Source organism: Chaetodon auriga, chromosome 8 (genome assembly GCF_051107435.1).
Source record: "Chaetodon auriga isolate fChaAug3 chromosome 8, fChaAug3.hap1, whole genome shotgun sequence".
In the NCBI taxonomy this organism is placed as follows: Eukaryota; Metazoa; Chordata; class Actinopteri; order Chaetodontiformes; family Chaetodontidae; genus Chaetodon; species Chaetodon auriga.
Genome location: NC_135081.1, coordinates 25,280,628 through 25,301,323, shown reverse-complemented (window position 1 = coordinate 25,301,323; position 20,696 = coordinate 25,280,628). Strand labels below are relative to the sequence as shown.

General features: G+C 46.4%; 1 protein-coding gene across 1 annotated transcript; it reads left to right on the top strand.

Moving 5' to 3' along the window:
- The first annotated feature begins 134 nt into the window (after positions 1-134).
- megf8 (multiple EGF-like-domains 8) lies at positions 135-20,203 on the top strand. The gene is made up of 44 exons (XM_076736773.1): positions 135-601; positions 1,341-1,530; positions 2,123-2,286; positions 2,380-2,589; positions 2,752-2,932; positions 3,105-3,193; positions 3,799-4,012; positions 4,129-4,312; positions 5,074-5,219; positions 5,312-5,422; positions 5,522-5,673; positions 5,797-5,898; positions 6,047-6,194; positions 6,573-6,736; positions 7,130-7,333; positions 7,626-7,823; positions 7,979-8,239; positions 8,352-8,470; positions 8,583-8,714; positions 8,971-9,084; positions 9,233-9,316; positions 9,584-9,823; positions 9,925-10,109; positions 10,255-10,468; positions 10,591-10,831; positions 10,964-11,096; positions 11,188-11,438; positions 11,897-12,007; positions 12,101-12,219; positions 12,411-12,639; positions 12,731-12,902; positions 13,110-13,273; positions 13,373-13,508; positions 13,602-13,833; positions 13,943-14,069; positions 14,166-14,376; positions 14,629-14,843; positions 14,930-15,125; positions 15,263-15,431; positions 15,528-15,720; positions 15,812-15,982; positions 16,085-16,215; positions 16,644-16,776; positions 16,962-20,203. The coding sequence occupies exons 1-44, from the start codon at positions 578-580 to the stop codon at positions 18,456-18,458; spliced, it is 8,661 nt and encodes a 2,886-aa protein (XP_076592888.1). The 5' UTR covers positions 135-577; the 3' UTR covers positions 18,459-20,203.
- The last annotated feature ends 493 nt before the right edge of the window (positions 20,204-20,696 follow it).

The following is a 20,696-nucleotide window of genomic DNA, read 5'->3' as shown; positions in this document are numbered from 1 at the left end:
TTTGTTCTCACCATGTAGGTTTATTTACATTAATATTCCTAACATATCGTTAATTATTGTCTGTGTGGTTTACTATATCCAGATGTTTGAACGTTATTCCTCGTCTCCACTAGATGGCAGTAGTGGGAAAGGCCACTCGCGGCGCCGTCTTTTGTGTTGGCAACCATCGTTTACTGCTCGCCAGCCATAAACACCAAAACAACGGGCATCTGTCTGGACACCTAGCAGCAGGAGTCGCGTCGACACTTTTAAAAGGCGTCGTTGTTAGCTAGCAACGTTTCCTGCTAGTGTAATGGTCGAGTTTTGGAGGCATAAGTCCGTAAATAGACGTTGATTAAGTACTGATAAGAATGACTTATCCAGGTAGATTCTGCAGCCGCTGACGATTGCGCATCTGGATTTGGCTGAGCCGCTATTGCTAGCTGGCGAACAAGCTAGCAGACCGCTGTCCTCTGCAGGGATTCCGAATCAGTGGCTACTAGCTAATTCAGCTAGCTGTCAGTCCAGAGCTAGTACTAACGATAAGTTAGGTAATGTGGTAGCTCGCATTAAAGGGTCACCGAAAATGTAAATTGCCATGAAGCCAAAGAGACGGGAACTGGTGAGTACGATTATGCAAATGTACAAAGAACTAGCCAGCTAACGGCCTCTGGCCATTGACGGCGTTCGGTCAGCTATCTTAGCTTAGCAACTCTTTACGTTAGCATTGTTGTGATTGCCTGCGTAGAGCTCCTTGTTGCCGTAACTAGGTGGTTTATCCTTTAGCTTCTTAGCTATAAGAAATGCAATAAATAACCAGTAGTGTAGTAAAGTATTGTTTGTGTGTAACGCTGCATGTGTTTAAACCTTCGTGTAACAGTTCAGTTATATTGGTGCGATGGGTGCACTGGTAACGTTAGTGAGTGAGCTAACGTTACTGTACATCGTAATAACGTAAACAGCGTTAGCTTCATCAGAACCAGGAGCTGCCTCTGAGTCATGTAATGCACACCAAGCATTTTAATTTGTCCTCCTTTAAGTCTTAAATTCTGCATCTTAAACGGCATTGCAGTTGACGCAAGACTCATGCATACTCCAGCTGAAACCTTGCCTGGGATCAGGCAGCAGAATAGATCAATGCAAACGGACAGGGGACTGCAAGGGCCACACGAATCTTTTTGACCATTACATTTCCACAGGAATGATCATCTGTGCCTGTCAGCACAGTTCTTTGTCTTGTGAGGTCGATCAAGTGAACCTAATGATATTTCGATGGTTTGTCTGCATCATTTTGGTGGTAATGTATGTATCTGGACCGACACCAAATGATTTTCTGTCTCCTCTTGCTTTCCTTCATTCAGGCGGTGCCAGTGATGGCCTCCCCTGTCCCTGTCTTCTTCATCCTGGTGGTTCTGCTGTTGGCTGAGTCACCTGAGTGCCAGGCAGGGGACTGTAAAGGCCACAGGCAGGTGTTGAGGGGACCACCAGGCTACGTCACAGATGGGCCAGGAAACTACTCTGTCAATGGGAACTGCGAGTGGCTTATCAAAGGTATAATTAGTTAAGATATCCTGTGCACAGGAAAGTTGAGCATGAAACAAGTAACAGCCAATTGTCATTACACTGAAGCTGTACTCACACATGCACAGTTAGCCTGAACTTTTCCAGCCGTTACCTGGACATGTGTTAACACAAATGTCCAAATCAGTTGAATCAGACATTAATCAGATTTTAACCTGCCAGCTCCCGAGTATAAACTCCATGTAATGTCCGATTTAGCCCATGTGTGAGTAGAGCAGGCCAGTGTTTGGAAAACTCACAGCCAGCGAGTGGGCGTGTTGTTGATGTTGCAGCTTGAAACGCTTTTCCACTTGCCTGTATTACTTTTCACTCTTTTGTTGATATTGTGGATGCATCCAAATACACGTCGTATTGATATTAATGCAGAAACAGTCATGATTCCGACTCGATGCTCGTCTTTCCGCGCACTCTCCCCAGGTGGCACCTCTCTCCTGAACCAAATGGAGTATTTCCAGCAGGATGAGAACACGCCTCCTGTCGTGTGCCACCTGTGTGAAAGATGTTATTTGCAGTTCATATGAGAAAATGTCTTGATATTTCCAACCTTTTGTATATCTTTCAGCTCCCAGCAACAGTCACCGCATTGTCTTAAACTTCACCTTCATGGACACAGAGTGTACCTATGATTACCTGTTTGTGTATGATGGAGACTCCTACCAGAGCCCCCTCCTAGCCAGTCTGAGTGGCAACACCCTGCCTCAACCTATTGAAGCCAAGTCTGGGAAGGTAACCAGTTAAGACATGATGAAAGAAATTCTGAAGCATTCTAAAAATGGCACATGTTAACTTTATGTCTGTTATTTAATTTCCTTTTTCCAGATGCTGCTTCACCTCTTCAGTGATGCGAATTACAACCTCCTGGGCTTCAATGCAACCTACACCTTCTCTTTGTGCCCTGGAGCTTGTGGTGGTCACGGCCGCTGTGATCCCTCGACATCAAAGTGCCACTGCCATCAGGGGTGGGGAGGAGCAGCATGTACAGCCCCTATGTGCTCCCAGGCTTGTTCTGTGAATGGCCAGTGTGACAAAGTAAGAGTAGGGAGAGGTTTAATGAACACACAGAGTAAATGGTCTTCAGCCAAAGGCTCAGTCACCCTTCCCTGAATAAGCCTTAATTATTCCAGTTGTGCAGTTTATTGAAGCATTGATTAATGGTCTTAAGCTATTGTTATTCTCCATGTTTTGTCTCAGAAAGGAGAGCGCTGTGTGTGTAACCCAGGCTTCATGGGTCACAGCTGCCAGCTTGCTCTCCATGATGACAGTGGGGCCGGGCAGTGGTGGCGCGTGAGTGAGGAAACCCCCTACACACCTCCCAGGATGGGTTCTGCTGGCGTGTACCTGTCCTCAACTGGAGCCATGTACTTGTTTGGCGGTGAGATTGACATCGAAGAAGCGACACCCTAACCTTATTTTAGATTTTAACCAACACCAATACTGCTGTCTTCATTTTACCCATGGTCCCTTAAATGACTTGTACTCTTCTGTTTTATCTGGCTGTGTTTTTGATGATTAATGACGAGTGATCATTTCTTCTTCTCCTCCAGGGTTTGACCTGAACAGAGCTCTCGTTGACTTGATCAAATATAACTTCACTTTAAACCAATGGGAAAGCAGGTCTTATGGTCACTCTCCTGTAAGTGTTGTGGATATTCACATGAACACACACACACACACACACACACACACACACACACACACACACACTCACCTGCTCTTGCATCTCATATACTGTTAACATTTGTGCAGGTTGGTTACTATCAACCTTCTGCAGTAACCTGATCTGTTAGATGTCGCGTAAACAAGATGTTTTCAGAGAAACAGAGAAACCTTGTTTCTTTGCAGGGATGAAAGGAAACACGATTAATTGTAGCAACTAAGTGTAGCAAGAAAAGTCAAGCTGAAATGTTACAAAGTTGGTTTCCACAGCTGAACACAGATCTTTTGTAAAATACAAATGTACATTGTTCTCATTATGGAGCCTGTCCTCTTTCTGTGTTGTTCAGTCCAGCATCATGTGACAGATAAGCTTCAAATATGCCTGAAGTGTGTGTGTGAATGTTCTGTAGCTTTTATAGTGATCAGGTTATCGCAGAGCGTATGAACGTGTTGCCTTACTTCCCGATTTCTCTCAATTACCCGTTTTGCCTGAACGTGTGAACACAGTCAGTGTTAATATCACTTCTCCCTTTTATATTTGACTTTTCCTTTTCATTCACGTCCTTCTTGCACTGTTGACAGATGGCTCGTCATTCCCACACAGCTGTAGAGTGGACGGGTAATATGGTTATCTTTGGAGGAGAGCTAGCCAATGGCTCCCTGGCCAATGATGTCTGGATGTACCGGCCGCTCCAAGATGACTGGCAGCAGCTTGGCTTTTCAAATTCACATGGTGCTCCTAAACTGGCCAATCACGCTGCAGCTGTAGTTGACAATTATCTCTATGTGTTTGGAGGTGGGTTTCACATTATATTGTAACCTTGCAGTGTGTGTTTGGATTGACTAAGATTGATTCGTTGAGAAATTGTACTTAAGCAGCATCTTTCCTTTTTTCCTCTCCTTATCTCCCAGGTCGCACTGAGGAGGACATGTTTTCCTCTTCCCTGTATCGGTTTGAGTTGCATGGCTCTGGACGGTGGGAGACCGTACAGCCCACTGGTGGGAAGCCCCCAGCCACCGCTGGCCACTCGATGGTGTTCCACAGCCCATCTGGGACACTGCTGGTTTACGGAGGCCACAGGCCTACCACTGCTAGGTACACACCCTCTTGCACATGAGCATAATGGACACAGTAATACACACACAGTCAGAAAGAGGAAAATACACGTGGCGACATTTTATACTCACTTCTCCATCTGTGGTTGTTAATGAGGAAGGGGAACAGTTTGCATCCTAGTTTCAGAGTGTATCTGCTTGGGGACTGCAGATGTGACATTTCAGTCTATTCCTGTACACACAGCATGAGCAGAGTTTACCAGACAATTTTAGGAAATGCTCCAGAGCCCATGTAGTAATGAAAACAAAAGAGGTGAACCTCGCTGCATCCTCGCTTGTGAACGACTGAGTCTTTCCAGGATGCTCCTTTCATACCCATCACGATACTATCACCTCAACCTGTTCACCTGTGGAATGATCCAAACAGGTGTTTTTGGAGTGTCCACATCTTTCCCAGTCTGTGAAACATGTTGCTGCATCAGATTCACAATAAGCAGATATTTACAAAAATCAGTGAAGCTGATGAGGTAAAATATCAAATATATTGTCTTTGCACTGTTTTCATTTGAGTCAATGTCAAAAAAGATTATCAAATTATCTCATTCTGTTTCCTTTAGGAAAACTCATTAAATCAAGTACTCCAGTACAGAAAGATAAGAAGGAAGGAAGTGAAGGGAGAAGTAATTTGAAATAATAAAACAACTCGTTACCCAGAGAACATTTTAGAGAATAATCCAACAAGTGAATAAAAAAAATGAACAGCATCTTTTCTAAATGCTTAAAGTACCTTATTTTTCTAAGGTTTAGTGTGAGGGTGAACAACACCGACGTGTTCCACGTGGGCAGGCGTTTTTGGACATCGTTCCGTTCCCGTTTCCCAGCGACAGGCCCCAGAGAGAGAGCTTTCCACTCGGCAACTGTCATCGGAAACTACATGGTAGTCTACGGTGAGCGCTGGGAAAACGAGTAGACATAATCCATTTTAATCAGTGCAGTCCTCTGTATATTTATCTGTCTTCTTCCTGCCTTTCTCTCCCAGGGGGGAATGTACATATTCACTATCAAGAGGAGAAGTGCTATGACGAGGAGATCTTCTTTTACCATCTGGGCTGTCACCAATGGGTGTCTGCTGGGGAGAGATGGTTACTCGGTGAGTTCCTGTAGACTGTCTCCTGTCACAGCTCACACACACACATGGTTGTGTATCTGCACCCACAGTGCCAACAAAACTTTCATTTTTGTTTCGAAGGTGGTGATGCTGTGAGGGGGCGTTACTCGCATGTCGCTGCTGTGATGGAGGGACGAGTGCTGCTGGTTGCGGGCGGTTACAGTGGTGTTGCTCGTGGGGACTTGGTGGCTTACAAAGTTCCGCTGTTTGTCAGTAGTGATCAAGGTGACAGGGTGAGTGAAAGTCATAAACCAAGAGACCAGGAAGTCACATCGTAGTCATATCAAATGAAGCTGTGTAGAGACTGAGAGGAGGAGGAAAAAAGAGCTCTGTGTGTTTGTGTGTTGCCTTACCAGGACGCTGTTTGTGCTGAGGCGCTGGATGAAAGTATGTGCCTTAAGAACCCAGAGTGCAGCTGGTGTGAAGGCCGCTGTCGAGAGTACCAGCCCACTAATCCGGTAACACTTCCCTTTGCACAGCCTACTAGTTGTTATATCTGTTCCCACATTGTGAGACAACCAAAACATTTGTCTCGCTTTGATGTGTTGGTATAAATATCAGTCAGGATTACTATTTCAATGTTTGATCCCTGTTCATCATCCACAGTGTGGCAGCACCGGCTGCCTGGGCCTGGCTCGCTTCCTGTCTGATTGCCAGTCCTGTCTGGTGTTCAGCGGCACCCCAGCTTTTCTGGCACGTGCCCCTGGGGAATTTGGCTGGTGTGTTCAGAATGAGTCCTGCCTACCAGTGTCAGGTGAGACCCAGGGAGGGAGGAAGGAGGGCAGAAGAGAAGGGCTGAGCCTCAGATTGAAAAAGGGATGTTGGGAGTTGACATGGGAGGGACTAGACTTATGTTGGGCGTGTTTCAGAGATCGAGCACAGTGACTTGACTACACTCAGCTGGGATTGGACAGGCCACTCAGACCATGATTTGATTCGCCTGTGCAATCGCGTATTTCCTTTGGTGCAGCGAGGTCATGTCGTTTTACTCTTTTTGAACACACGTCACGCAGAAGTCGCAGATCAGACTCGTTTCAGTACAGTAGTGCACTTTAGGAAACTGCTGTATTATGAGATTTTCCGAGGTCAGATGTGTTCTTTGTGTGCTGACCTCTCCCTCTCGGTCTCACAGAGCGAAGTGCGTGCCGTGTGGACCAGATCTCAGGAGCGTACGGCTGGTGGGGGGAGCGTACCCTTTTCCTAACCTCCCTCCACTCCTGTCGCACCGAGAACTATGTCCCGGGACTGCACCTGCTCACCTTCCAGCACCCCCGCAACGACTCCCAGCCTGACAAGGTACGGAGTCCAAATCTCAAGTGCTAACTGTGCTAGTTGTGGTTGTACCTACTTCCCTCTCTGCCTATACTTATCCCTCCTTCCTCCCTCCAATATTGCTGTGACACGTTGACTCCACTGCAGTTCTCCAACTGGAATTTTCTGATTGTTTCTCTTTGCTTCTTCATTTCTGCCTTGTGCTGTTGGCTTTTTTAACTTCTTGACTCAAGTCCTCACTTCTCTCTTTTTTGTTCTCTTTCACTGTCTGTTTTGCAATTGGCTCGTAGAGAAGAGTCCTTTTTCAAGTAGTTTGTCAAACTTGTGGAGCAGTTTGTAGAGAATAGTGCTTCTGTTGATGTGTTTCCACTCCCATCCATCCTCCACTGTCCTCCATCCTCAACACCCCTTCGCCAGGTGTCCATCCTCCGCAGCACCACCATCATCCTTAGCCCCACCACAGAAATGGACGTAGCCCTACAGTTCAGGGGCTTCATCCACCCATTGTGGGGAGCCCCTCCACCCGCACCCGCTCCTACCGAGACTGTCTCCATGTGGGCTCGCATCCAGAGGCTCCACTTTGAGGCTCGAATGGCATCCGGGCCCAACTCCAGCCAACTGGTGAGATGAAGTGCATATACACACTTCAGATTGTGTTTTTGTTTATTATTACTCTAATTTTAAAACAAATTGCTCTTGTGAAATTGGAAAGTATTGACAAGCAGGGTTTTAGTTTCAGTAATTATCATTTTGAAAATCTGTTGATGTCCAACATATTTACATCTCTCTAGTCCCCTGTGTTTTAAATGAAATAACTGAAGTTACTTATTGCCATTTAATATTATTTTCCTAAACATTTCTCCACTTTGTCTTTATCCCTAATTCTCTATGCGTCTTTCAACAATCGGAGCAGGAGGTGGTGGGTCGTTGGGCAGCCCAGCAGGAGAAGGAGTTGAAGCTGCTGGCTCGCACGGATGGGAGCAGACTGTTCTCTAACCTGACCAGGGGCAACCATTACCTCGTTCAGGCTGAAGGATACCTTAACAACTCGGGCTCAGGACAGACCAGTGAGATGGCCCTGATCTGGAACAGAACTTTGCCTGGAGGGAGTGTGAGTACCTGTGCTTCTCTACAAAAGCAAAGCGTTCTAACCTGCATAAGCTCTTGCTGTTCTTGCACATGTCTGTCGTTTTTATGCACAATGAGTTTCCCTCAGTGGAGACAAAGCATCTTACCTCATATCCTCTTTTCTCTTTTCTAATCTAGGAGATCTCCTTCCTGTTCTTGGAGCCTTTCCGTTCAGGTTCCTGCTCGGGGTACATGTCTTGTCTGGCCTGTCTGTCAGACCAGTCTTGTGGCTGGTGCCCATCTTTGTCGCGCTGCCTGCTCCGGGACAGCCCAGACCTGGAGCCCTGCCCGGAGGCAGAGAAAGGGGAAGGCAAGGGAGACGGTCAGCGCCATCTGCTGCTGGCACCCCAGCACTGCACCCTGTGTGAAGAGTACAGAGACTGCTCTGCCTGCACTCAGGTATATTACAGATGTCAAAAGGTTTTAACAGTGCTGCTCTGTCACTGATAATATATAGATTCAATTAGAGCCACTGTATTCCTGACTCATGCAAAGCTATCTTTGGCTGTAGGATCCTTACTGCGAGTGGCAGATAAACTCCAGCAAGAAAGGCGACTATCAGTGCAGTCGACGGGGAAGACTAGATGGATCCATACGTGACCCAAGGGGGTGTCCTAAAGTCTGCAACCAGTGAGCTGAAAAACTGTATTTTTAGTACAGATAAATACACATCAACAACAACAACAACAACCTACAGCTCAGCCTCATTGTCCTCCTCTGGTCTTCTTTTTGTCTTGCAAAGGAGAAGGACGTGTGGTGAGTGCCTTTCTAACTCCAGCCAGTGTGCATGGTGTGAGTCAGCCCAGGCCTGCTTCTATTTTGCTGCCTACCTCACAAAATACCCCTATGGAGAGTGCAGGGACTGGTATGACAGGTAAAATGAGGACCTTTTTAAGACTTTCTTTGTTTTATTTTAGCTGAGCATTAACACAGAATAACTGAGCAGTTGCAGTAGCACATACCTGCTTTCCTGTTTTGACTACAACTTGGACACATGCAGTAGTGCTCTCACATTTCTTTGATTAAATATAAAAAAATAAGCTGTGCGAGTATAATTAGGGATATTTTGTCAGTCAGCTGAGCCTGAGATCGATAATCTAATGTCCTTTCTTAATTCTCTTGCTCGTCAGCGTTCATTCGGTTCCCCAGTGTAAGCAATGCTCAGCTTTAAACACGTGCACAGACTGCCTGCGGACGTTCCAGTGTGGCTGGTGTGGTGACTACAACAATCCCACAATTGGAAAGTAAGTCTAACAAACATAACAATACTTTGATGAGTGCACTGTACGGAGAAACTGCACATAGTGCCAACAGGCCTGAATTGAATGACGAATTGTTCTTAGAATCAAATTACTGATCTGTTATTTCCATGTTTTCCCATCACATTTTTAGATGTTTGAGGGGAGACTGGGCAGGAATGGACGACCCTCTGGTTTATAACTGCAGCGTGGCTGTGGCTGAAGCACGGGCTGCAAAGTAAGATATCTCCTATTACATTTTCATGACTTGATACAGCAAGCTGTTGGAAAGCATGTGACTTAACTCAGACCCTTAACTTGTTTTTCATAATACAGTTACTCCAATATAATGAGAGCAAAACACATTAAAAATTGAGTGTAAAACAATAATTATAATTTATGGCTGGGTTTTGCTTTTGGGAACCTTCAGATAACTTAAACTAAATCCATATGGATGGATAAGGGGATATAGTATACTGGTCTAACTTCACATTTACTCCCCCAGCCCTGAGCCCCAGACCTCTGCCCCGCCTCGACCCCTGGAAATGGAGATGGAGCTGGAGCACTTTGATGACGAAGATCAAGATGCAATCTGGTCCTACCCCACCTGCCCTGATGTAGAGGAATGCAGGCTGGGTCTCCACAACTGTCACCCCTTTGCCACCTGCATCAACACTCCCACCTCCTACGAGTGCCACTGTGAGAGAGGATACACGGGAGACGGCACGCTGCACTGCAACCAGACGTAAGAGTCTTCACCTCAAAGGGATTTCTCCGTCGATTCATCAGGGTTGTTTTGTAAATTTGGAAAAAAAAAAGGACATTTTATAACCGCCCCTCCCACAGGTGCTACAATGAGTGTCGTGAGGGCCAGTGCAGTGGCAGCCCACGGTTTGAGTGTGAATGTTCCCTTGGCTGGACGTCTGACCCTGCCACTCTGGTTCTCAGCGGTGTTGAATGTGATGTGGATTGTGGCTGCAACTTCCATTCCACGTGTATCACTGCACCGGGGATCTGTGACGAATGCCAGGGTGAGACCTCATTATGTGCCTCACTCCAACAGCTTGTTCGAAATCATCTGTTAAACTCATACTGAACCAGGCCTGTTCATGAGGTAGAGTCATACAGTTTGTTTTTAGAAATACGCCTTACTGACATTCTTCCTCTGTCTGTCAGATTGGACCACAGGGCCCCACTGTGAGCACTGCCGTCCAGGAAGCTTTGGCTCAGCTCTGGCTGGTGGTGGAGGCTGTGTGCCATGTGAGTGTAACGGCCATGGCGACCCGCTCCGAGGATACTGTCACAACCAGACGGGCCAGTGCTACTGCACACACAACACTCAGGGACCACACTGTGAGTCCTGCCTGCCTGGTTACTACGGAGACCCCAGGTGAGGAGATCACACCTTTCATTTCTTTCATGTGTGACCTGATTGAAAACAAAATTAATGAGTTTAAGTCTCTTCTTCATGACTAGTCTGTCTGTAATCCAATAACTTTCTCTTTCCAATAGGAGCAATGGTACATGCTACCGCCAGTGCCAGGGCCGTTCTGTGCTGCTCTCCTCCACCTCCTCCTCTGCCATGCCTCTCTCCTCTTCTCTGGGGTGGAGAAGTGGCACAGAGGGGAACGGAGGGCTTTCTCATTGCCTGTGGGTTCTCTCAGTGACTGAGAACTTGGCACCCTGTCTGCCCAGACAGCTCTGCCCCCCTGTAGCCCTCACTCTACACCCAGACTCCCACACGCATTGTAAAGTGAGTACCAACATGTCCTGAGTACACACACTCACAAATGAACACGTTAGCTGTGTTAGAGCACCACACATTCTGAGTTTTTCCTCTCTGTATTAGCGTTTCCTCACATTCCCTGTTTGTTTGGTTTTGCAGAGCTCCTTCGTCTATGTGTTTGATGGCCTTCCTCGTTTCCTGGGGAATGGAGTTGTTCATTCAGATCACAACCTGATTGGGGCATTTTGTAGTACCACAAGGGCCCAACCTATCACCGTGGAGGCCACCTCAGGTATCCACTGGTGTATTCATTCAGTAATAATCGAGTTACAGTGGCCGTTTAAACACACAGTCCAAAGTCACCGTGTCACTCTTACCACCAGGTGTGATCTCCGTCTACTTTGAGGCCAACGTCTCCTCAAACAAGCCTCAAGGCTTCAATGCGTCTTTCTGGGTGCGGCGGTGTCACCAGAGCACTGATGAGGGAGAAGAGGGGACACCTGTGTGTCCAGGTGGAGCCCAGTGCCAAGGGGGGCTCTGTCAGTGCCCTCAGGGATACGGTGGACCCCACTGCGACCGGCCCGTGTGCCCTCAGGATTGTGGAATCACGGAAGGAAGAGGATCTTGTAACATTGTAAGAGCTGACAGTTAACATGAAGAAGTTTACATTTGGTTTTGCTTTCCATGTTGCCCTTTTGTCACCATATTTCTGGGACTATAAGCGTTTTGAAATGAATAACTAATGGCAGTTTTATCAAATGTTTACCGTGTACTATTACAATACCACAACACCAGTTATACTATGAGCAGCGGATGAGACTTACCTTGACCTGTCGTCAGCCTTGTTTGTATATTCACGGAGGACAGTTTATTTACTTGTAACTTCCAGCAGCTCCCTGTTTTCCTTCTAAGCGTCATCCTTCCTGAGGATGTCCATGTTCATATTAATCCTCAGATACAAAAACGACAGCTGTAAAATATAATCTGTCTTGTTGATATGTTACTCATTCATTATCACATCTCAAACTCTGAAATGCTGAAATACTGAAAGATGAGAGCAGATTGCTAATGAGCATGTTTTGTTTGTGTCAGTCTCTGGGAGTGTGCGTGTGCTCGGACAGCTGGGCTGGCTCAGACTGCTCTGTTCCACGGGACTCTAACAGCCTGATCTGGGAAACACTGCTGGACACACAGCTGACATTGGTAGGACAGAACATACAAACAGTGATGAAATGTTTCAGTCTTACGCCCCAGCCCACACAACACACAGTCATCATATGCACCGTTCCTCCACAGAACCAGGCCCACAGGTTTCTCCACAGGATGGGCCACTCCCTGGTGTCGGGACCACAGGGCAACCTCTGGATGTATGGAGGGCTCTCTCTGTCTGAGGGCATTCTGGGAAATGTCTACAGGTAGGGACATGTAAACTGAGACTACACTGAGAATTGTTAGTTTTAAGACACTTTTTAGGGTTCCCACAACTCCTCTGAAACTCCTCTGAAAAATTGTTTAGATGTTTTGGGGTTTTAACCAGACTGTAAAAACAGCTGCACTGTCTGTCCTGTATGTGCATAATGACGCACTGTGTCCCCGGTTGCTGTAGATATTCTGTGTCGGAGCACCGTTGGACCCAAATGTTGACCAGCTCTGTGGAAGAGGGTTCGACTCCAAGCCCTCGCTATCACCACGCTTCCTCTCTGCTGACCAGTCACGAGTCTGGATCTGGAGCCAGTCACAACTTCATGCTGGTGGTGGGCGGTGTCACTCAAAACGGCGTTGCCATGGATACCTGGAGCCTAAATCTCAGCAGCTTAGTCTGGAGGGAACACACGGTTAGGATCAGACTTATCATGGAAATGCAGAATAGCTGAAAAAATCTGTTTTTTGTCTCTAGCAAATTAAATTTTCCTTTGCCTTTGACAGAGCTCAGTGCTGCCCCCGGTGGCGGGCCACACTTTAACTGTACGCCGAGACTCCTCCGTGCTGCTGATCGGTGGTTACTCCCCGGAAAATGGCTTCAACCACCATCTGCTGGAGTTCAGCCCTCATTCAGGAAACTGGACCATTGCTGCCCACACTGGCACACCACCTACAGGTGTTTGAGACCTTTTGGTTTTTTTATGGCTTGAAACATAGTTTTTACTCTGTAAATAAACGTATTGACTGATGCAACACTTATATACTTACAAAAATAGTTACCCCAGAGAGAAATTCAGTATTACGTTTTGAAAATGCGTCGACAAATGCAGCAAACTTTTCCTTTGCAGTTAAACCTGCTTTGCCTCATGTGCTCCTCAATCAGGTTTATATGGCCACTCGGCAGTCTACCATGAGCAGACTGATGCCATCTATGTCTTTGGAGGCTACCGCTTTCATGTAGAGACTGTGGAGCCCTCAGGCGAGCTCTACAGTCTGTACTACCCCAACCTCACCTGGTCTCTGCTGGTCCCCTCACAGGGTAATAAGGTAAGAAGCTGACCTCATCTCAACAAGCCAAGCATTAATCCTCTATCAGTCCACTGCATAAAGATAACACATCTGCTGTATCGTCTCTTTGCTACGCAGCCCCTGTCCCGTTTCTTCCACGCTGCAGCCCTGATCAAAGACACCATGGTTATTGTCGGGGGGAGGACAGAAGCAGAGGACTACAGCAACTCAGTGTCTCTGTACCAGATCAACTGTAACACCTGGATACAACCAGGTGACCTTCGTAATGTCTTTGTGCAGATGCAACTATAATCAAATCACAACTTGCCATATCCTAATCTAACCAATTTTCATTGCTTTCCTTTAGTCTCTGCTATAGGAGATCCAGTAAATCGTTCAGTGTCTCTTGCCATGACGAGCTGGGGTGGGCGCCTCTTCCTGTCAGGAGGCTTCAATGGTGTCACGCTGGGCAGACTCCTAACCCTGTCTGTGCCCTCTGACCCCTGTGCTCTGCTGCCCACACCAGAGGCCTGCAACACCACCACAGGCAGCTGTGTGTGGTGTAGGGGAACCTGTGCTTCTTCTGATACTGCTGAAAGGTAATGCATTGGCTGAAAGCAACTCTGAATGAATTGCATTATGTTCTTGACCTTTAAGTTATTTATTATCGCAGCTACTAAACAAAATGCATCCCTCCCTCTCCATCAGAATGGGCTGCTTCACTGGCCAGTCTCCCTGTTCCCCGACCCCTCGTCAGCCAGACCAGTGTCGCAGACTTAAGACCTGCAGTGAGTGCCTGGCCCGACACCCCAAAACGTTCTCTAGTCCATCACAGGTAACATGCAACCGCCCTGCTCTAACATAATCACTAGCTCAAACAGAAACATCTGCTGTCTGTCATCTAAAATCTCTTCTTTACCAAATTTCGCAGCCTGCTCTGCAGTGTAAGTGGTGCACAAACTGTCCCGAGGGCGCCTGTATCAGCAGCTCCGTGAGCTGTACGTCTGAGCATGACTGTCGCATCAACCAGAGGGAGATCTTCCTGTCTAGCAACTGCACTGAGACCAGCTGTGAGGCTTCTGACTGCCCCAAGTGCACTGCTTCGGGAAAATGCATGTGGACTCGCCAGTTCAAGCGCACAGGTACGGGCAGTAGCGTTGAGGAACCTTTTTTCCTTCTCTTCTTTTTTTAATTTTTTTTTTTATTTTCAGACTATGAAGTCCTGATAGCATATGGATTAATTATTTCGAAGATAATTGTGTAGATCAGATGAAATAGCCCTTTAAATTTCAGAGTTTTGATAATTTAGATTTAGGGCATTTTTGTTCTCATGAAGTTTTCCACTAAAAAAAATCAAACAAACGAAAAAAAGTTGTGTGTTGTGATTCCTCCAGGTGAGACGAGGCGCATCCTGAGTGTGAACCCCACCTATGACTGGACGTGTTTCAGCTATGCCCTGCTCAACGTCTCACCCATGCAGGTGGAGTCCTCTCCCCCTATGCCATGCCCTCCACCCTGCCACAGTCTCCAGAACTGCAGCCTCTGTCTGGGCTCCAGAGGCTCTGATGGGGGTTGGCAGCACTGTGTGTGGAGCATGGCTCTGCAGCAGGTAAGACTGCCCTGCTGGGCCAACATTTGTTGTGAGTTAATTAAAAGCATGTTCATATGCAGCTAACCTTTCTCCCCTTCCTCTAGTGCATGAGCCCGTCTTTCGTGCCTTTGCGATGTGAGGCGGGTCAGTGTGGTCGCCTGCTCTCTGGGGGGGACTCTTGCTCTCCCCAGTGCTCCCAGCTCACCCAGTGCACCCAGTGCATTGCCAGGCCTCAGTGTGGCTGGTGTGCTACTCGGGGGGGAAATGGGGCTGGACGCTGCCTACAAGGAGGACTTGATGGTGAGAAATATCTTCAGCTGATGCATTTGAGAAGCTGATCGTTGCAGGGCATCACCAGTTCTGTGTTACATTTTTCACTTACACTTGTCTTCAGTCAGTCTAAATTTACGCTTTTCCACTCCATCCTTGTCTCCCAGGTGTGAGTGAAGGCGTTTGCCCCCTGAGAAACAGCAGCTGGTCTTTCCTCCACTGTCCAGAGGAGGATGAGTGTGCCAACGGCCATCACCACTGCAACAGCACCCAGGACTGCCACGACCTAACGCAGGGATACCACTGCACCTGCAAACAGGGTTACATACTCAGCAGGTAAAGATGAGGAGTCAGCATGTCTGCCTCAGGCACTTTTCATAGTAACTGGACAGGTTTACCCAAATCTCCTCTTCCTGTTTGTCTCCTGTACAGTATTTCTGGTCAGTGCGAACCAGTGTGTGCGCAAGGCTGTGTGAACGGGACTTGCATGTCCCCAGGAGTGTGCCAGTGTCACTTTGGATTTGTGGGGGATAACTGTTCCTCTCAGTGCAGCTGCAACAAACACAGCAACTGTGCTGGCGTTAACAAACCAGATGTTTGCCTCGAGTGCCACAATAACACCATAGTAAGTGCTTATAGTGAAACACATGCAAGTAGTGGAGACGCAGTTTTTCCACTTGTCCACAGGTGATGATTTCTCCTTACTCCATTTCCAGGGTAAGCACTGTGAGAAGTGTAAGCCGCTGTTTGTGGGCTCTGCCAAGGGGGGTGGCACTTGTCGTCCATGCCGGGAGTTTTGCAGGGGAAACAGTGCCGTGTGTTTATCCCGAGATGAACACAAGAAGGCTCTTGAGAACCCTCGGCTCTTCCCTCTGGACCCTAACAGCGTAAGTATCTGCTGTCTCTCACAAATAATCTTCTGATTATTTGCAAAAAGCAAATACAACAGTAGTGTGCTCTTAATTTATCTCTCTTTGTCCTTCTATCAGATTCAGAATTGGGTGTCTGAGGGTCCCACGGAGGAGAATGCTGTGTGTGTGAATTGCCAGAACAACAGCGTGGGGGACAAGTGTGAGAGCTGCCTCAGTGGATACTTCCTGCTGCAGGGGAAGTGTGACAAGTGAGTAGTGTTTGCTGCTCAGTAGTCAAACCCTGCAAAGCTTTTATGTCTTAAACACAATAATGTAATGCTTTTAAAAGTTTTAAAAGGCATCTATTCTGTATGTTCTGGCAGTGCCCACAGTGACCATTATTTTAGGTACACACTGTGCTGCGAACTTACCATGCCATCAGAGGCAATTTGGTGAAACAGACTCGAAATCAGTACAAAAATAATAACTATATGGCGAATTGTGTGAGTGAGACGCTGAGCCTTGCATTGTGCATGAGCCGCCGCCGCCGCCATGGCTATAAATTAGATAAACTGGATGTGCAAATGTCACAAAAGCACAATCAGTAAAAATGCTCATAGATGCAACAGATTTTCTCCTTTTTAGTGGTTTTGAATTTCTTGTCTTCAGTGTTTGGAGTTTCTCCTCTTCATTGCAGGTGTCAGTGTAACGGCCATGCAGACACGTGTAATGAACATGATGGTACAGGCTGCCCCTGCCAAAACAACACAGAGACCTCCTCCTGTCTCAGCAGCCCTCAGAGTGACAGGAAAGACTGCTACAGGCAACAGGTAATCACATGTTATTTTAACTGTTGACAGCATATCTTCCTACACTCAGAAGAAGGAATTAGTATATCCTTGGATTTTCTTTCTCTGCATTGATAAAAGTGATATTTAGATTTGCTGAGTAAGTTTGTGACTTTGTTCTATTCATTAATGGGTTCAAGTTGGATTTGATGTGCTCTTCTATTTAGTGTGCCAAGTGCAAAGACTCCTTCAATGGCACTCCGGTGAATGGGCGTCAGTGCTACCGTCAGTTCAACGTGGACACAGAGTGCTGCTTTGACCCCACATCTCAAACCAACTGCTTCCATGATCCCACCATTCGCAACCTGCCCAAGGGGCGCACCGTGTTTTTCGCTGCACAGCCAAAGTTCACCAACGTGGACATTCGGGTCACCATCGATGTGACTTTTGGTGAGGTGGAGGTGTATGTGTCCAACTCTCATGACACGTTCATTGTGGATGTGGACCGGTCCACGGGGATTCACACCATCAAGATCGAGGAGGAAGCAGTGACTCGAGGGACGACAACTGGTGCAGATAAGGATTCACCTCCGTCCCCTATAAAGGTGTTTGCCAATGCCTCCTCCAGTCTTGGGGGTCCTGTGCTCTCCCACAACCCACTGCAGCTGCAAGCAAAACCCCCGGGGGCAGAGAGAGAAATTAGGGAGGAGCGTGCTGAAGGACTCATCTCGTACATCACTGTGTGGAAACCGCAGACGGTGCTGATTGTCCGCGCCGTTCGAGATCGTGTGGTCATCACCTTCCCTCATGAGGTGCACTCCCTGAAATCCAGCCGCTTCTACATCGCTCTGAGAGGTGTGGGAACAGGCGAGAGACAGGGGGAGTCCCAGGGCCTGCTGTTTCTGCGACAGGACCAAGCCCACATTGACCTTTTTGTCTTCTTCTCTGTTTTCTTCTCCTGCTTTTTCCTCTTCCTCTCTGTCTGCGTCCTGCTGTGGAAGGTTAAGCAGTTCCTGGACTTCCGTCGAGAGCAGCGTCGCCACATTCAGGAGATGACCAAGATGGCGTCAAGGCCCTTTGCTAAACTCACCATATACCTTGAGCCAGAGGAGCCTCAGCTCATCTACCTCCCTTCAGCTGGTGGAGGGGTTGGGGGCAGCACTGTATCGCTTGCTCATGCCCGCACAAGCAAATTAGGAGTGGTGGTGGGCCAGAGGGGCAGGGCAGGAGCTGTCTCCTACAAACACGACCCAGGCTCCGGACCCACAGCCCACCACCACCATCACCTCACCCTGGGAGGTGGGGGCAACGGTGGTCAGCACCTGCCGCTGCACTACTTGAACACCCACCACTATGCCAGCACCACAGCTGGCACCCCAGCCTCACACCATCACCACCCATCCACATACAGCGGCTACCAGCACTTTTGCCGCTCCGACCCCTTCCTCTCCCAGCTCATGGGCTTTTCCTATTCAACCTTTAAGGTCGGGCCCATCACACTGGAGCCCACCGATGACGGCATGGCGGGGGTGGCCACTGTCCTCTTCCAGCTGCCCGGGGGTGTCTTGGCTCCAAATCGTGCCTGTCTGGGCTCTGCACTGGTTACTTTGCGTCAGAACCTGCAAGAATACTGTGGCCATGGCAACGGAGGGGGTCACCCAGGGGCTGGAGCAGGGCGCAAGGGGCTGCTAGGGCATCAGCACCTGACCACTATGGCTATGTAGGGTAAGCAAAGATATAAGTTAAATAAGACAGGGATTAAAGAGATGGGTTAAATCTGTAAAGTGTTTGATATAATATAAATTAATTTTTTGAAAGAAAGCCGCAAGGCAAAGACAAAGTCCAAAAGAAAGAGTTATGGCAGAGTCAGTTAATGTGAGCATTTTGAACAGAGTTGTACATACACTGTATAATGGATTATTAAGTGTCTTTTATTGTATTATGTATTGCTATACTGTATTTCATTGCTTCACATGACCAAGCCAGCTGTCTCTAGAATGCACTACAACTGCTATACGTATCAACAAAACGATGTTGCATCCTGTCTGCGATCACTAAGGAGGTATGAGCACACTCGACATGTCAGTCTCATCCAAATACTGAAGCTGGACTGGAGTTGAATTTTTTTCTCATTGACCAACAGAGGTGTTAAAAAAATACATCCGCTCTCTATGGAACCAACATGTGCTTTATACCCCAAAAAGTGACAATCAAAGTTGCCATTGAGAACAAAAGACTTTCATTGGTTCAGCATAATGTGCAAGATTTTGATTGTCCGCTCAGTGCAGGAAAAAAGTCAAAGTTGCTTGTGAGATGGTTTTTATATCATTGTCAATATGAGTGATTTATAATTATGAGTCAGTATATGGCAGGCTTCTAAGCTACAGCTTTATGTTAAACGGACTCCTGAGTATCTTTTTGCATATTCATTCACCTGCTCTGTTACACGGTGTTGTTTTTCTGCTCATCTGCCTTGACTTCTTGCCTTGTCTGTGAGTCAACTGGCTTACACTTAATACTTGTGTTGATGGAAATGTGTGGTGCAGCTCCTGGAGGACATAACAATAACATACGTTACATTTGTGTTTCATGAATTGTTTTTTTTTTTCTTTTTCTTAAATGAAGGATATTTTCAATATATGTCTTCAGTTTGTGACACTACAATAATGTAACAGAAACAGAACTCGTCCATAAACATGAATAAATTATGTGTCGTTTTCAAACATTTTATTACATTTTGGTGACATGAAATGTACGTCGGTGTTTGGCTAGTTTTGCTGGACTGCTTTTTTCAGGCAAGTTGCCTGCTTAGATGATTGTATTAGCCAATCATAGCTACAATTTGCAAAAAACAAACAAACAAACAAACAAACATGAAAAGTGTTACTATATTGAAATTACAATGATCATGGAAAGAGTTGCATTTGGACGTTCTCCTGGTGAGAGATTTTTGGAAGACTTGACAGCATTTTTATTTGCAATGAGACTGAATTACTTGTTCACTGTTTGGTGTTGTCGTTAGTATTTTTTGTTTTCTCTTTGTTTTCCTTTTTTTGCACTGCATGGAGGCAATGAGCCCCATTATTCATGTGAAACACTAAGAGGGGATGTCGTCCAGCCTCAGTTGGCACACGGTGTTGTGGATGAACTCAGAACGGTGCTACTGCCTTCTTATCAAAAGGACAAAATCATGAGAGGTTTTGTCATGAACTGAATACTCACAGCATAGTTAAGTGAACTAAAGCTCAAATAAATATTGTCACTATTTATAACAGCCCTCCACAAATAAGCATTGATACTGTTTTGGGTTTTTTTTTGTCTTGTATGTTTGTGTATGTTTTTTTTTTTTTTAACATACTTTATTTTTGTACATTTTTTCTTGCTTTCAAAGAAGGGAACAGTGTTGAAAAGAAGATTGCGTCAAGATTCTCTGTCCTGAGTCAGCTGAAATAAAGTCTGTGGAACATGATTGTGAGTGTGTTTTTGTGCAGAAGAGAAAATCGTGCAGTTAGTTTTGTTAATACTAGAAGTTGATTTGAAAGGACTGAGGACATGATGTCAAGAAAATATATGTTGACAAGCACTGCAATGATGCTGCTGTAATGTAAATGTTTTATTTTTGGCATAAAATAATTTGAAGTGAGATAATTAGGATCAGAATTTGGAATTAATCTTTTATTGTGAAGATAATAGATAATAAATTGCAAATTTCTATTTTATTGAGACATCCAAATTTAATGGGTTATATGAAAAACGTCTAGAAATGACTTACTCATTACTTGTCTTTGGATTTTTGGACTGTAGCCAGGCATGAAGTGTTCATATCTCATGTAAGGTGAAGGAAAGTCTGTCAGTGTATCCTAACTAATAACGCGCTGGTTGTCTGAAGATCCGACTTCTGTTGCCGTCACTTTAATTGTATTGTGGGCTGTAACCTGGACGTCAATGGTCTGAGCTGGTTG

What these genes read in the sequence shown, in the direction of transcription:
- megf8 (XM_076736773.1), top strand. Translation starts at nt 578, where the DNA reads ATGAAGCCAAAGAGACGGGAACTG. An exon ending in ATTCTGGGAAATGTCTACAG is followed by an intron (nt 12,220 to 12,410) that starts GTAGGGACATGT and finishes CGGTTGCTGTAG; the next exon opens with ATATTCTGTGTCGGAGCACC. An exon ending in GGAGCATGGCTCTGCAGCAG is followed by an intron (nt 14,844 to 14,929) that starts GTAAGACTGCCC and finishes CCCTTCCTCTAG; the next exon opens with TGCATGAGCCCGTCTTTCGT.